At 36.7% G+C, this 16,460-nt stretch overlaps 1 protein-coding gene across 1 annotated transcript in view; it reads left to right on the forward strand.

The window, feature by feature from the left end:
- PCDH15 (protocadherin related 15) overlaps positions 1–16,460 on the forward strand; it is a 1,792,715-nt gene that overhangs the window by 1,743,234 nt on the left and 33,021 nt on the right. Inside the window, exon 34 of the mRNA XM_055560763.1 lies at positions 14,472–14,690. Within this exon, the coding sequence (XP_055416738.1) occupies positions 14,472–14,690 (219 nt within the window). The remainder of the gene's footprint in view (positions 1–14,471; positions 14,691–16,460) is intronic.

Below are 16,460 nucleotides of genomic sequence, written 5' to 3' on the forward strand. Positions count from 1 at the left end.
AGTGGGCCTTAGAAGGCATCACTACGAACAAAGCTAGTGGAGGTGATGGAATTCCAGTTGAGCTATTTCAAATCCTGGAAGATGATGCTGTGAAAGTTCTGCACTCAATATGCCAGCAAATTTGGAAAACTCAGCAATGGCCACAAGACTGGAAAAGGTCAGTTTTCATTCCAATCCCAAAGAAAGGCAATGCCAAAGAATACTCAAACTACCACACAATTGCACTCATCTCACATGCTAATAAAGTAATGCTCAAAATTCTCCAAGCCAGGCTTCAGCAATTCGTGAACCGTGAACTTCCAGATGTTCAAGCTGGTTTTAGAAAAGGCAGAGGAACCAGAGATCAAATTGCCAACATCCATTGTATCATGGAAAAAGCAAGAGAGTTCCAGAAAAACATCTATTTCTGCTTTATTGACTATGCCAAAGCCTTTGACTGTGTGGATCACAATAAACTGTGGAAAATTCTGAAAGAGATGGGAATACCAGACCACCTGACCCGCCTCTTGAGAAATTTGTATGCAGGTCAGGAAGCAACAGTTAGAACTGGGCATGGAACAACAGACTGGTTCCAAATAAGCAGTACGTCAAGTCTGTATATTGTCACCTTGCTTATTTAACTTATATGCAGAGTACATCATGACAAACGCTGAGGTGGAAGAAGCACAGCTGGAATCAAAATTGCCAGGAGAAATATCAACAACCTCAGATATGCAGATGACACCACCCTTATGGCAGAAAGTGAAGAGGAACTAAAAAGCCTCTTGATGAAAGTGAAAGAGGAGAGTGAAAAAGTTGGCTTAAAACTCAACATTCAGAAAACGAAGATCATGGCATCTGGTCCCATCACTTCATGGGAAACAGATGGGGAAACAGTGGAAACAGTGTCAGACTTTATTTTTCTGGACTCCAAAATCACTGCAGATGGTGACTGCAGCCATGAAATTAAAAGACGCTTACTCCTTGGAAGGAAAATTATGACCAACCTAGATAGCATATTCAAAAGCAGAGACATTACATTGGCAACAAAGGTCCGTCTAGTCAAGGCTATGGTTTTTCCAGTGGTCATGTATGGATGTGAATGTTGGACTGTGAAGAAAGCTGAGCACCGAATAACTGATACTTTTGCACTGTGGTGTTGGAGAAGACTCTTGAGAGTCCCTTGAAGTGCAAGGAGATCCAACCAGTCCATTCTAAAGGAGATCAGTCTTGGGTGTTCTCTGGAAGGACTGATGTTGAAGCTGAAACTCCAATACTTTGGCCACCTCACGGGAAGAGTTGACTTAATGGAAAAGACTCTGATGCTGGGAGGAATTGGGGGCAGGAGGAGAAGGGGATGACAGAGGATGAGATGGCTGGATGGCATCACAGACTCGATGGATGCGAGTCTGGGTGAACTCTGGCTATTGGTGATGGACAGGGAGGCCTGGCATGCTGCAATTCATGGGGTCGCAAAGAGTCGGACATGACTGAGCGACTGAACTGAACTGAATTGAAATGAATACTCCATTGTGTATATGTACCACAGCTTTCTTATCCATTCGTCTGCTGATGGACATCTAGTTTGCTTCCATGTCCTGGCTATTATAAACAGTGCTGCAATGAACATTGGGGTACACGTGTCTCTTTCAACTCTGGTTTCCTCATTGTGTATGCCCAGCAGTGGGATTGCTGGGTCGTATGGCAGTTGTATTTCCAGGTTTTAAGGAATCTCCACATTGTTCTCCATAGTGGCTGAACTAGTTTTCATTCCTACCAACAGTGAAGTGGGTTCCCTTTTCTCCACACCCTCTCCAGCATTTATTGTTTGTAGACTTTTGGATAGCAGCCATTCTGAATGGTGAGACAATTTCTTTAACAAGTGGTGCTGGGAAAACTGGTCAACCACTTGTAAAAGAAGGAAACTAGAACACTTTCTAACACCATACACAAAAATAAACTCAAAATGGATTAAAGATCTAAACATAAGACCAGAGACTATAAGACTCCTAGAGGAGAACATAGGCAAAACACTTTCTGACATAAATCACAGCAGAATCCTCTATGACCCACCTCTCAGAATATTGGAAATAAAAGCAAAAATAAACAAATAGGACCTAATTAAAATTAAAAGCTTCTGCACAACAAAGGAAACTCTAAGCAAGGAAAAACACAGCCTTCAGAATGGGAGAAAATAATAGCAAATGAAGCACCTGACAAAGAATTAATCTCAAAAATATACAAACAACTCCTGCAGCTCAATTCCAGTAAAATAAACGACCAAATAAAAAAATGGGCCAAAGAAATAAACAGACGCTTCTCCAAAGAAGACATACAGATGGCTAAAAAACACATGAAAAGATGCTCAACATCACTTATTATCAGAGAAATGCAAATCAAAACCACAATGAGGCTATAAGTACTTTAAGTTTGGTGGTGATTGATGGTTTAGTCACTAAGTCGCGTTTGACTCTTTTGACCCCATGGACTGTAGCTTGCCAGGCTCCTCGGTCCATGGTATTCTCCAGGCAAGAATACTGGAGTGGGTTGCAGTTTCTTTCTCCAGGGCATCTTCCCGACCTAGGAATCGAATAGTCTCCTGCATTGCCGGCAGATTCTTTACCAACTGAGCTACAAGGGAATCCCCACTTAAAAGTTTAAAACCCACCAAATTGTTCTTCAAAGTGAAGTGTGACCAAAAAAAAAAAAAATCTAAGAAGCAATGCCTAGGGTGCTCAAGCCTAGAATTTTCACGTCTGATTGTGAGATAAGTGAACTCGGAGGATCTTTCTCCTTGAGATGTCGGAAGATCCATTATGCTTAAGAGGAAGCAGCAGTTCAATGAGCTCACCTTGCATCTTCTTCCACTCTTACTCCACAAACCTGGCTTTTAGAGAGGAAAGCACAGATTCATTCTTAAAGTGGCAGTTGCCTGCAATGATGTTAATAGGCTTGAATTTTTAAAATAAGCCTAATTTCTTCAAGGTCTTCCTGTACAGGCAAAAATTGGTGTCTGATTTTCCCCCTGACTTGCTCTTGGAGAGCAGAGGATATAGTCACTTCCACCTAAGTCCATGTGACATTTCATCCTGGCGTGAATTTGAATATATGAGTTATAAATCCTAAAAATAAGGAAATAACAGAATCATAAACAAAATGCTATTATAGAGTCTCCTTCGGAAGTTATTACAGCGTTTGTTGTTGTTAATTTCTCCTTTACTTTAGTGACACCTAGTGTTCAAATGATTCTTGGCATGTAATTCTTATCCAAAGTAAAACATATAGTAAAAATGCATATTGTTATATAATAAAATGTGTATATTCCAAATATTCAGAGGTGTGTGTGTGTATATATATATGTATAAGCTACATATATATCTTCCAAACCCATTATTTCAGATTTTAGTTTTTCTTTGTCTCTCTATATAATAAACAGCATATAAATAAATATATGCATATATAAATTTACATGTATGTCCATATATGGATGCACGTTTTTATTTAGTAAGCATATCATTTATTTATTAAAACTCATAAATCCTGAATTTGTTTTTACTTTATATCTGTTCATCAGCATTCAACTATTCTTATTTTAACAACAATAAAATCCTGATTTAATATCAACTTAATTTTTTAAAGGACATAGTTGTCAAGTATTAATAATTAAGATAAAATAAATTTATATATAATAGATATTTGGGCTATTTGCAAGATAATACACTAATCATCTGAGGAAACACAAATGACTGAAGCAATTGCTTCCTCTCAGGCTTTAGAATCACCATCCAAATGAAGCAGCATTTGTCTACTAAGTCAATATTTGCTTGTTTTTTTAATTTAAAAGTTCTTTAGGAATACACTTTAAATGCAATTTATATATGTTCTTTCTATTAATTGTCATTATTAATATTTATTTAAATTCATCTGCATTCGTTTATATACATATTGGTTTTATTTCCAAGTATAATGATAGATTGAATTTAAGTTGTTTTCCTAAATTTAAAAATATCTCTGTTCTTTAGGATGACAACCTGTCTCTAGAGAGTAAAATAATGTTGATTATTATTTGAATTGTACTTACAAATATTTTAGAGATAAAAGATTTGGAAACGGAAGCCAATTTGATTTCAACTGACAGTATGAAGTATAAGATACACAGTCTTCATTCTAAACAACTTTTCCCAAACATACATTATATTGTGAAGAGTAGAACTCTAAATTCAATTCAATAACTATTATAGCCAAGAAGAAAGCCAAAAATATATAGTAACTATAAACTTTAAAAAATTATATTGAGGAGAAGACAGAATATCTGTGAAGTATTAAAAATTTTTTCTTAGTAGTCTTCACCTTGAACTAATAGCTGTGAAACACTGGTCTAATTTAAACCCTAGAATTGTTTCTTGAAATGTTTTGTAATGAAATTACATAGATACATTACATAATGCAAGTCTGATAATGCAAAGATATTATCAGACCTTATTATCTATTCTAAAGTTATAAAATGTTTTGTATATTTACTTTTAACACTGAACGAATACACTAGGACATTAGGATTGTTGCCTAGTGTCCAGACCAATGGAAATAGGATTATCTTCTCAATTTTCCCTTATCCTAAAAGCTAACAATGTTAGAATTTGCTGGAAAAAGCTTTAGAAACAAACAAACAAACAAAAAAAGTACTTCCTCCAAGGTGTTCACTTCAATTTTTGAAAACTGATTTAACTATATCCAAAAAATTAAATAAACATCAGTTCAGTTCAGTTCAGTCTCTCAGTCGTGTCCAACTCTTTGCGAACCCATGAATCGCAGCACACCAGGCCTCCCTGTCCATCACCAACTCCCAGAGTTCACTCAGACTCATGTCCATCGAGTCAGTGATGCCATCCACCCATCTCATCCTCTGTCATCCCCTTTTCCTCCTGCCCCCAATCCCTCCCAGCATCAGAGTCTTTTCCAATGAGTCAACTCTTCACATGAGGTGGCCAAAGTACTGGAATTTCAGCTTTAGCATCATTCATATAAATGCGTAGAAAACTGGAATGACATTAATACTCTTTAATTACATATTTTATTTCATGAGGTTATGAGTATTTTTATTTTTCTCATTTTGAGTTATCTGAGTTGCTTAGATTTTTTGCAGTTTATGCATATCATTTTTTTAAATTTTTTTAAAATTTTATTTTATTTTTAAACTTTACAAAATTGTATTAGTTATGCCAAATATCATAATGAATCCGCCACAGGTCTTGCTTTGATTCTTTAGGTTCTTTGAGTATCTTTAATCTGCATTTTTGTCTGGGGAGCTTTTGTTCTTATTGTTTTCATTTCTGGAATATTCTCAGACAAAATATCTTCAAATATATCTTATACCCTATTCTGTCTTTATTCCTTTTCTGAGACTCCAATTAAAATTTGTTTTGTCCTCATAGCTTTTGAGTGTTTTATTCTTGTTCTTCTCCCTTCTCCCAACATTCTTGTCTCTTTGTATTTTTGTTTGGATAATTTCTGTTGCCCTTTTTGCAAGTTCTCTGACTCATCTGTGTTAGCCTTTCGTTAAGCACATTAAAGGAATTCTTTATTTCTATGTCTTTCAAAAACATGTTTTTTCCTTTTCTATTTGGTTCTTACAGTTTCTATCACCTTACTGAATTTCTCATTTCAGGCATGTTTTCCACCTTACACTAGATCCCATAAAATATTAATCAGAGTTGTAGTAGAGTCCCTATGTGACAGTTCCCATACCTGAATTACCTGTCTAGTTCTCCTGCTTTCTGTATCTTTCAGCAGTCCCTGAATGCCTGTGATAGAGGGCTTTCTCTCCATTCTTACTCTTGTGATGGAGTAAACGGCCCTTGCTTGGTGCTTGGTTCTACTCTTAAGGTGGGGATGGGACAATGATGGGTTTGGGAGGTTCTATTTCCTTGTCTAGTCCGTGTGCCTAGAACTCCTTCTTGTGGCATCCATAATCTACTTCATAATTGTGGAGGCTCTTGTGTGTAGGAGACTCCCTGCCCCTCCCCCACAGGTAGTAGACCTCTACTTTGCAGGCTCTTTGGCTACAGAAATCTCCTTCTTCTCTCCCAGATGGGGTGAACTTTGCTCATCACTCTTTTCCAGAAGCAGTGGACCTTCACTTAAGCTTTCCTTCCTCTCTCTCTATGTAGCTCTTGCTTTGTATGAGATACAGGTCCAGGGAATTGCAGAGAGCAGAGCACCCCAGCCTTAGTTGATTACTTCCTATATCCCTTCACTATGTAGAGGATTTTCTCTGGTTCCCTTCCCTGTACCCAATCTATCTTTATGGTGGTCCATAGGAAAAAGTTTACAAATGAGTGAAAATCCCACGTGTGTTTGTGGGTAACTTTTTTTTAACTGTTACCCTTTGCAATTCAGTTTTTTTTTTTTTTTGCTTGCAAAAATTATAATTTCAATTTTATAGACTTTCCAGTCATTAGGGTGGGTGCCACCTTCTCCTGTGGCATTCTACCTCCTGAGCAGAAACAGACAATTCTATTTTAAAATAAAACTTAATTAAATTTGAAAATAAGCAAAGACAATTTTAGCTTGTATGTACTTTTTATATGCCTAGGCTGCTTAACATTAGCCTGTTCAGATAGTAAATAAGAGATAAAGAAGAAGGTAGAAAAAGCTGGTATATTTTAGAAACTGCATTTATAATTGCAATGTTTAAAAATACATAATTTAAAATGAATCTAACTACCAAGGTCTGAAAAAAAACTTCTTTCAACTTCTTAAATCCAGGAAAAAGAGTTAAAATACTGAAAATTCAAATAATTGGAAAACTAAATACTGGAACCTGGTTAAGAGAATTGTGGACTGGTGTAGAGAAAATAGTGGCTCACCCCTGGTTTACTTAATTAAGCAGATCCAAGTGGAAAGGATGTGGGCAGATATGTTAACCATTGCCCACTCTGTGAAACTATTTCAGAGACCCACAGTGTTTACTGATCAAGGAAATAAGCAGTTGTTCCCCCACCATTTAGGCGTGGGCTTTTGAAGTACAAAATACATCTTCCTGCTCACCCTCCTCTTCATCCTACATTGATATGTACACTGTGACATTGAATCATCAAGGTAAAATGCAGGATGGTCTGTGGTTACATATTGTGCTTTTTTTCTTAATTTTTCATTGTTCTTTTTTTAAAATATTGGAATATAATTGCTTTGCAATGTTATGTTATTTTCTGCTTTACAACATTGTGAATCAGCCATATGTATACATATACCCCCTACCTCTTAAGCATCCCTCCCAATCCCCTTTTCCTCCTCTAGGTCATCACAGAGACCCTAGCTCAGCTCCCTGTGCTATACAGTAGATTCCTGCTAGCTATGTATTTTACCCGTGGTAATGTATATGGGCTTCCCAGGCGGATCAGTGGTAAAAGAATCCACCTGCCAATGAAGGACTCACAGGAGTCGTGGGTTCAGTCCTTGGGTTGGGAGGATCCCCTGGAGAAGGAAATAGCAATCCACTCCAATATTCTTGCCTGGGAAATTCCATGGACAGAGGAGCCTGGTGGGCGACATTCCATGGGCTCACAAAGAGTTGACTGTGACTGAGAGACTGAGCACAATGTGTATATGTCAATGCTACTCTCTCAATTTGCCCCCCCACCCCCGCCAGCCCCGCTTCTTTGCAAGTGGTGTTCCACACAAGTAAATGGAGGCAGGGATATAAGTTTGCATGTGCTTCATCCGTTGAGTGAATCAGAAGATATGAAACTGGCTTAGGAATTTACTTCATCTAGGGAAAACAGAGCAATAATGGATTAACGTTGGCTAAATGCTAGGAGTGGGCTTCCCTGGTGGCTCAGAGGTTAAAGTGTCTGCCTGCAATGCGGGAGACCTGGGTTCAATCCCTGGGCCAGGAAAATCCCCTGGAGAAGGAAATGGCAACCCACTCCAGTATTCTTGCCTGGAGAATCCCATGGACGGAGGAGCCTGGTGGGCTACAGTCCACTTGGTCACAAAGAGTCGGACACGACTGAGCGACTTAACTTTAACTAAATGCTAGGCCAATTACACTCATCTCACACGCTAGCAAAGTAATGCTCAAAATTCTCCAAGCCAGGCTTCAACAGTACATGAACCGTGAACTTCCCGATGTTCAAGCTGGATTTACAAAAGACAGAGGAACCAGAAATCAAATTGCCAATATCCATTGGATCTTTGAAAAGCAAGAGAGTTCCAGAAAAACACCTCCTTCTGCTTTACTGACTATGCCAAAGCCTTTGACTGTGTGGATCACAACAAACTGTGGAACATTCTTAAAAAGATGGGAATACCAGACCACCTAACCTGCCTCCTGAGAAATCTGTATGCAGGTCAAGAAGCAACAGTTAGAACTCGACTTGGAACAACAGACTGGTTCCAAATAGGGAAAAGAGTACATAAAGGTTGTATATTATCACCATGTTTATTTGACATATATGTAGAGCATATTATGCAAAATGCAAGGTTGGATAAAGCACAAGCTGGAATCATGATTGCCAGAAGAAATATCAATAACCTCAGGTATGCAGATGACACCACCCTTATGGCAGAAAGTGAAGAAGAACTAAAGAGCCTCTTGATGAAAGTGAAAGAGGAGAGTGAAAAATTTGGCTTAAAACTTAACATTCAGAAAATTAAGGTCATGGCATCCGGTCCCATCACTTCATGGCAAATAGATGGGGAAACAGTGGAAACTGTGACAGACTTTATATTTTGGGGCTCCAAAATCACTGCAGATGGTAACTGCAGCCATGAAATTAAAAGGAGCTTGCTCTTTGGAAGGAAAGCTATGGCCAACCTAGATAGCATATTGAAAAGCAGAGACATTACTTTGCCAACAAAAGTCCATCTAGTCAAAGCTATGGTTTTTGCAGTAATCATATATGTATGTAAGAGTTGGATTATAAAGAAAGTTGAGCACCGAAGAATCAATACTTTTGAACTGTGTTGTTGGAGAAGACTCTTGAGAGTCCTTTCAACTCCAAGGAGATCAACTCAGTCAACCCTAGAGGAAATCAGTCCTGAATATTCATTGGAAGGACTGATGCTGAGGCTGAAACTCCAATACTTTGGCCACCTGATGTGAAATACTGACTCATTGGAAAAGACTCTGATGCTGGGAAAGACTGAAGGCAGGAAGATAAGGGGACGATAGGGGATGAGATGGTTGGGTGGCATCATTGACTTGATGGACATGAGTTTGAGAAAGCTCCAGGAGTTGGTGATGGATAGGGAAGCCTGGCATGCTACAGTCCATGGGGTCACAAAGAATCGGGCACAACTGAGCGACTGAATTGAACTGAAATGCTAGGAAGGGATCTGTTCACTTCACCCTTAGACTTAAAAAGGATTTTGACAAGCAGCTAAGTAGACTATGGATGAGAATAAAGAACAAATATCACGTCTTTATTGATCTTGAATCTGACAGCTTTATTTCCTTCCTAAAAGAAGTAAGCAAGGAGAAAAATAGTATAAGTAATAAATGCTGAAAAACAAACTAAAAGAAATAACATTCTGATGACTCAGAGGTAGACTATATCTCTGGAAATAATTCTCTTATAGAAACCATTGGAAAACAATTTAATATTTCCAACAGAAAACAAGACTATATAAGACAAATGGTATATGTGTTTTACATGTCCTGAATCTTGACCTCGTTCTGGTAAATATGTTCCACAAAAGAATAGTGTGGTTGACCTTCTTCCACATGGTAGCAAGCTGGAACCCTCAGGCCATTTGGAGTATGCCTTTCCTCTGCTCATATTGACTACATGTGGATTAGTGCACATTCCAGAGAAGGCCAGTTAGATTTCATCTTTAAGGATTGACATGGATCTTGGGAGACAATAGAGCTCTTAGTCCTGAAATCAGAAAAAATATGAAACAAACAAACAAACTCTGAAGTTTCTTTGGGCTACATTTTTCCATCTTTAGGGAGAAAATCTTCTAAAATCCATTGACTATCCAAATTTGGACTTGCCTGTAATGAAAAGGCATATGAAAAACAAATTGGCAAAATGAAGTATAAATATAAGTTCGCAGCATACTAAGGTAAAGAAAAAAAATGATAAAAGAGGTAAAAACAAACTTAGAGGACTATCAAGATACCACCTGATAGTTACACATATCTCTGGAAACAGTGAGAGACTATTTTGGGGGACTCCAAAATCACTGCAGATGGTGACTGCAGCCATGAAATTAAAAGATGCTTGCTCCTTGGAAGAAAAGTTATGACCAACCTAGATAGCATATTCAAAAGCAGAGACATTACTTTGCCAACAAAGGTCTGTCTAGTCAAAGCTATGGTTTTTCCAGTAGTCATGTAAGGATATGAGAGTTGGACTGTAAAGAAAGCTGAGCACTGAAGAATTTATGCTTTTGAACTGTAGTGTTGAAGAAGACTCTTGAGAGTCCCTTGGACTGCAAGGAGATCAAACCAGTCAACCCTAAAGGAAATCAGTCCTGAATATTCATTGGAAGGACTGATGCTGAAGCTGAAACTCCAATACTTTGGCCACCTGATGTGAAGTATTGACTCATTGGAAAAAACCCTGATGCTGGGAAAGATTGAAGGCAGGAAGAGAAGGGGATAATAGGAGATGAGATGGTTGGATGGCATCACCAACTCAATGGACATGAGTTTGAGCAAGCTCTGGGAGTTGGTGATGGACTGGGAAACCTGGCGTGCTACAGTCGATGGGGTCACAAAGAGTTGGACACAACTGAGCGACTGAACTGAACTGAGGTAAAAAATTGTACTAGTTATCACAGAAACAAAACACGAAAATATTATTGAAAGATTTCATTACATCACAGGCAGAATCAATGAAAAATTTTGTCACATGTCCTTTAAAAGCAATTGAGTATGTTTTAGAACTGTTGAAACAAAAGTAAAGATGAATTAATCATAAAGGAACAAAAATTGATGCCTTAAATTCCATCTGTATGATAAAATGCCAAAAGTCAATGGAATCAAATTCACAATATTTTAAGGAAAATGTTATGCCTCAAGGATTTTTGCCTAGACAAGTTGTTTCTCATATATAGAGCAAAAAGCTGTTCTAAATCAGTTTTGGATTCAAATGTGATGCTCTCCTCTAGTAAAAAATACTCAAGATTTCTTAAATTGAGAAATCAACCAAAATAAATATCTAAATAATGGAATTATTGTAGTGTTAAAAAGACTAATAAATCTTCCTTTATGTGATTTGGATATCAATGAGAATCCAGTAAAAATCCAATAGAATAGTGATCTGTTGTCCTCATGATAGGAATCATTTTTCCCTGCAATTTATACTCTTTGTCTACTTCTGATCCTTCCCAGTTTCTAATAATACGATTCTTGTCATGTAACTCTTAATCTGTACTTCATTTGGAATTTCTTATTTTATCTGATAAACATTCAAACAAAGTGTTGTGCAATTCCATTCCAATTTAGTGCTTGGAACAATGGAAAAACCTTTATTGTATTCCCAAACATATCTGAAAATGATCTAGGAAAAATTGATATGAAAAGTATATTTTTCATCTACAAAAGCATATTTGTAAAAAATAAAAACAAACACGCATCCTAACTGCTTTGTATTATAGTATGCTAACTTGAATAAAAACCTGCATAGCTTTAAAACTGAAACGAGTTATTTGAATCATTCAGTTCAGTTTCGACCCCATGAATCTCAGCATGCCAGGCCTCGCTGTCCATCACCATCTCCCGGAGTTCACTCAAACTCACGTCCATCGAGTTGGTGATGCCATCCAGCCATCTCATCCTCTGTCGTCCCCTTCTCCTCCTGCCCCCAATCTCTCCCAGCATCAGAGTCTTTTCCAATGAGTCAACTCTTCGCATGAGGTGGCCAAAGTACTGGAGTTTCAGCTTTAGCAGCATTCCTTCCAAAGAACACCCAGGACTGATCTCCTTTAGAATGGACTGGTTGAATCTCCTTGCAGTCCAAGGGTCTCTCAAGAGTCTTCTCCAACACCACAGTTCAAAAGCATCAATTCTTCGGTGCTCAGCTTTCTTCACAGTCCAATTCTCACATCTATACATGACTACTGGAAAAACCATAGACTAAATGGACCTTTGTTGGCAAAGTAATGTGTCTGCTTTTCAATATGCTATCTAGGTTGGTCATAACTTTTCTTCCAAGGAGTAAGCGTCTTTTAATTTCATGGCTGCAGTCACCATCTGCAGTGATTTTGGAGCCCAAAAAGATAAAGTTTGAATCATTAGGTTTCCTAAATTGAAAGATTAATAAACTATCCAAGGATTCCTATTTGATATCAGGCATCTTTTTTTTTTTCTGTAAAGAAGCTATGAACAGCATCTTTAACTAGATTTAAAGTCAGCACAGTCACTTGGAAAATTAGAATAAAAAGTATCAAAAGGGAAGAAGTAGCCTGTAAAATGCACAAGGATAGCAATCTTCAGTTACTATTTGATGGTGAAATTTTGAGCCATTTAAATCTTTCTTTCACATTTCTTTGTATTTTTCACATCAGTATTTTATATTAAAACATGTTTCTAAAATGATGTTTTCACTTTGTATGTGCTGTGTAATTAGAAATATATAAAAAAGTTTATTAATAGCAAAAAATTATATTAGTAGTGCACAAAATATTAGCAGCTGTTATCTTTGCATTATGAGCATTTGAGTAATTTTGCTTTTTGAACTATTTTGCTTTTCTATTTTCTATAGTAGGACATTTCATTTTTTATGGATAGAAGTGAAACGTGTGAAACATATATGAAACATGTATGAAACATATATGAAACTCGTTCCATATATGAAACGAGTCACCAGTCCAGGTTCGATGCACAATACTGGATGCTTGGGGCTGGTGCACTGGGACGACCCAGAGGGATGGTATGGGGAGGGAGGAGGGAGGAGGGTTCAGGATGGGGAACACATGTATACCTGTGGCAGATTCATTTTGATATATGGCAAAACTAATACAATATTGTAAAGTTAAAAAAAATAAAAATAAAATAAAATGATTTGGGCCAAAAAAATAAAAATTAAAAATTAAAAAAAGAGACATTATTTTGCCAACAACAACAACAAAAAAGAAATTAAAATACAAATACCTAAGACATTTGTGGTTTTGTGGTTTTTCAGAACATAATTGTTATATGAATATTATAGGATATGTAAAAGATCATTTAAATGTTCCTGAGAATCTTTCACCCCATTCCAGTACTGTTGCCTGGAAAATCCCATGGATGGAGGAGCCTGGTAGGCTGCAGTCCATGGCGTCGCTAAGAGTCGGACACGACTGAGCGACTTCACTTTCACTTTTCACTTTCATGCATTGGAGAAGGAAATGGCAACCCACTCCAGTGTTCTTGCCTGGAGAATCCCAGGGATGGGGGAGCCTGGTGGGCTGCCGTCTATGGGGTCGCACAGAGTCGGACACGACTGAAGTGACTTAGCAGCAGCAGCAGAGGAATCTTTAAAAAAAAAAATGCCTGCTAAATACAGCATAAAATATGTGAAAAAAATGTTCAGTCTAATTAAATTAAGTAACAATTATTCCTTAATTCTTCTCCCCAACACAATACTCATAGTTGGAAATGCATTATTTAGAGAAACGTTTTACAAGAACTACTAGATAAATTGGGCTTCCCAGGTGGCGCTAGTGGGTAAAGAACCGGCCTGCCAGTGTATGACACATAGAGATGAGTGTTCTATCCCTGGGTTAGGAAGATCCCCTGGAGGAGGGCATGGCAACCCACTCCAGTATCCTGGCCTGGAGAATCCCACAGGTGGAAGAGCCTGGGTCACAGAGTCAGACATGCCTGAAAGGACTTCGCAGGCATGCGAACCACAAATACTTATCATCCTGAGTGTACTGATTTACTGCCTGCATCATTTATTTAGTATTCTGTTTCTAGGAAGAAGAAAACCTTTTAATTCGTTCATTCTTTCCCATAAAAGTATTTTGGTTTGAGATTTGAGAGTGTTGACATTTAGGGTGGTCTGGTGAAACCTAATTAAATACTATGAAGACTTGGTTTGGTATCTCAGATTTGTTTCCTTAACTTTGTAACTTTGTGGTCTGCAGTAAATCAGTATTAAGGTTCTATTTTACAGAATTATTTTGAGAACCACAGAAACAAAATGCAGAAAGATATTTTTAAATTGTACCATATAATTTAGAATGTATATTTTATCCCACCTGAATAACTTACTCTAAATAATCTCAACATAGTGATATAAATTTCAATAACATCATTACTTTTGCTAAGTCTATAAGCACAGTAAGGGTCATTGTTATTAGTATGTTTGATATGTGCACATAGAACTGTTACTCTATTGCTCTTGCTTTTTATATACACTTTTCTTATTCATAATAAGATTTCTGACTCAGCTTATGTTATAATTAAACAAAATATTAAAAGAGATTACCAAAAATATTTTGTTTACTAAAAGGCCTTTTCTGTTAATATTGATTTTACTGTTTATCTAACAATAAAGATTTTTAGATGGCAAACTGCTTGATATCAATAAAGACTTTCAGCCATATTATGGGGAAGGAGGACGCATTCTGGAGATCCGGACTCCAGAGGCAGTGACCAGCATTAAAAAGCGAGGAGAAAGTCTCGGCTATACTGAAGGGGCGCTGCTGGCTCTGGCCTTCATCATCATCCTCTGCTGTATTCCTGCCATTTTGGTGGTTTTGGTCAGCTACAGACAGTAAGTCTTGATACCTGCTGAAATACGGACAGCTCCTCAAGAAGGCATATCAAAAACTTGCCTCTGGTAAAATAGCATTGAGGTTGTAAAATATTCATGGTGCAAACATTCTGGGAGTGTGGTATTTTTCTTGTGCCAAATAACCTTCCTTTAAGGGAAAACTACAAACTTTCAATACATTTTTCACAGATTTCTCAGTGTTCCTGTGCTAAAATATTCTTATCTGCCAGGAATATGAAGTTACCTCCTATAGTTTCATTTATGCTCTTCATCAGGTTAAGAGCTTTGGGAAGAAAAGTAGTGGAATGTCATATACAGATACCACAGTTGCAAAGGAAGGTCTATAACCTACATATCAATGCATTGTCATGCTAGATCTTTATCCATACTGTCAAACTTATCCCTATGCAGATATTATAGTTTGAAAAAATCATTTAAAAATCATGGCACAGCATATATAATTTCCCATATGATTTCTTCTTTCTTGGGTAGCCTTGATAGAGTCTATATTGTAACTTCTAACATTATATTATAGCTGTACAAGTCTTACATTTTTTCTAGTCCCTATAGACAAATACATTCATTTAAAATATCTATATTTTTCTTGTTTAGGGTCTTTACAGTAGTCAAGTAAATTTTAGCTAATTTAAACATCTATATTTAAAATAGTCTAGAAAGCAATTTTTAAATTTGATACTAGATATGGGAACTTTGTGATAGAGGGTTGTGCTTTTTAAGTATATCCCTATTGATGATAAATGCTAAAAAACAAGCAGCAACAACAACAAACTGTGGAATAGGTTAAGAAGAAAGGTAGCCCTGAGGGTGCCACAAAATGAAAATAATTAACAGGAATCATAAATCAATTACTTGATATAACAAATAATGGTAGAATGGCTACTCATCATTTAAAATACCTACCGGGAAAGGACTAAAAAAGTCCTTACGTAATCTTAAACTGTTATCTTTGTTCTCTAACAATGAGGATTTTCTATTGAATTAAATAAGGTAAGGTAATTCCAACTTGAAAGTTGAAGAATGTGCTGTGCATAAACATACTATAGGAATATTTTCTGTCACAAAAGCAATGAGAAGTTGCAAATATAACATTTAGGTTGACATATTGGAGTTCAGTGTGTGCTTAAATAAGTTGATATGCCAAATCTAAAGCTTATACACAAACAATAATGGACACATTTTTAGATTATTAAGCTATCAATCCAATATTAATTTTCATGTTAAATATGTCTGTATCACAGTTACTTTTTCATTCAACTATTTCTGAAAGGAGATTTATTATATCCTGCTAGCATTAAAATAAGTGAGAAAACTTCTTTTACTTGGCATAGAAGGCAGCGATCAAAACTAAAGCATCCTGGATGTTATGCTAAATAGTCTGAATTTTAACAAAATATTAAAATCTTTAATATTTAAAGATTTTAAAGATATTTTATTGTTTTTTAATTCAGTAATCGGCTTGACAATCTAAGAGTAAATTTTGGTTACTCTCTTTTTGTAGATTAACAAAAGTAAACGTGTTATAAAGTAAAATTTTGTTGTTTTAAAATCTAACTTTTGTACCTTCATTTTCTGCTTATAAATAGATTGGAATGAATGATAATTCTTTCATTTTAAGATGTTTCTTTGAAATTTGCTGTGGATGGAAAACTATGAGTCAAATGTGAAAGTGTCATAAATTTAGTATCCAAGCTTGTCACCTTCCAATTCTAGCTTCAGCTTCAAAGTGAGGACGAGTATAACTGGGGCTTG

The sequence above is a fragment of the Bubalus kerabau genome, chromosome 22, assembly GCF_029407905.1.
Source record: "Bubalus kerabau isolate K-KA32 ecotype Philippines breed swamp buffalo chromosome 22, PCC_UOA_SB_1v2, whole genome shotgun sequence".
NCBI lineage: Eukaryota > Metazoa > Chordata > Mammalia > Artiodactyla > Bovidae > Bubalus > Bubalus kerabau.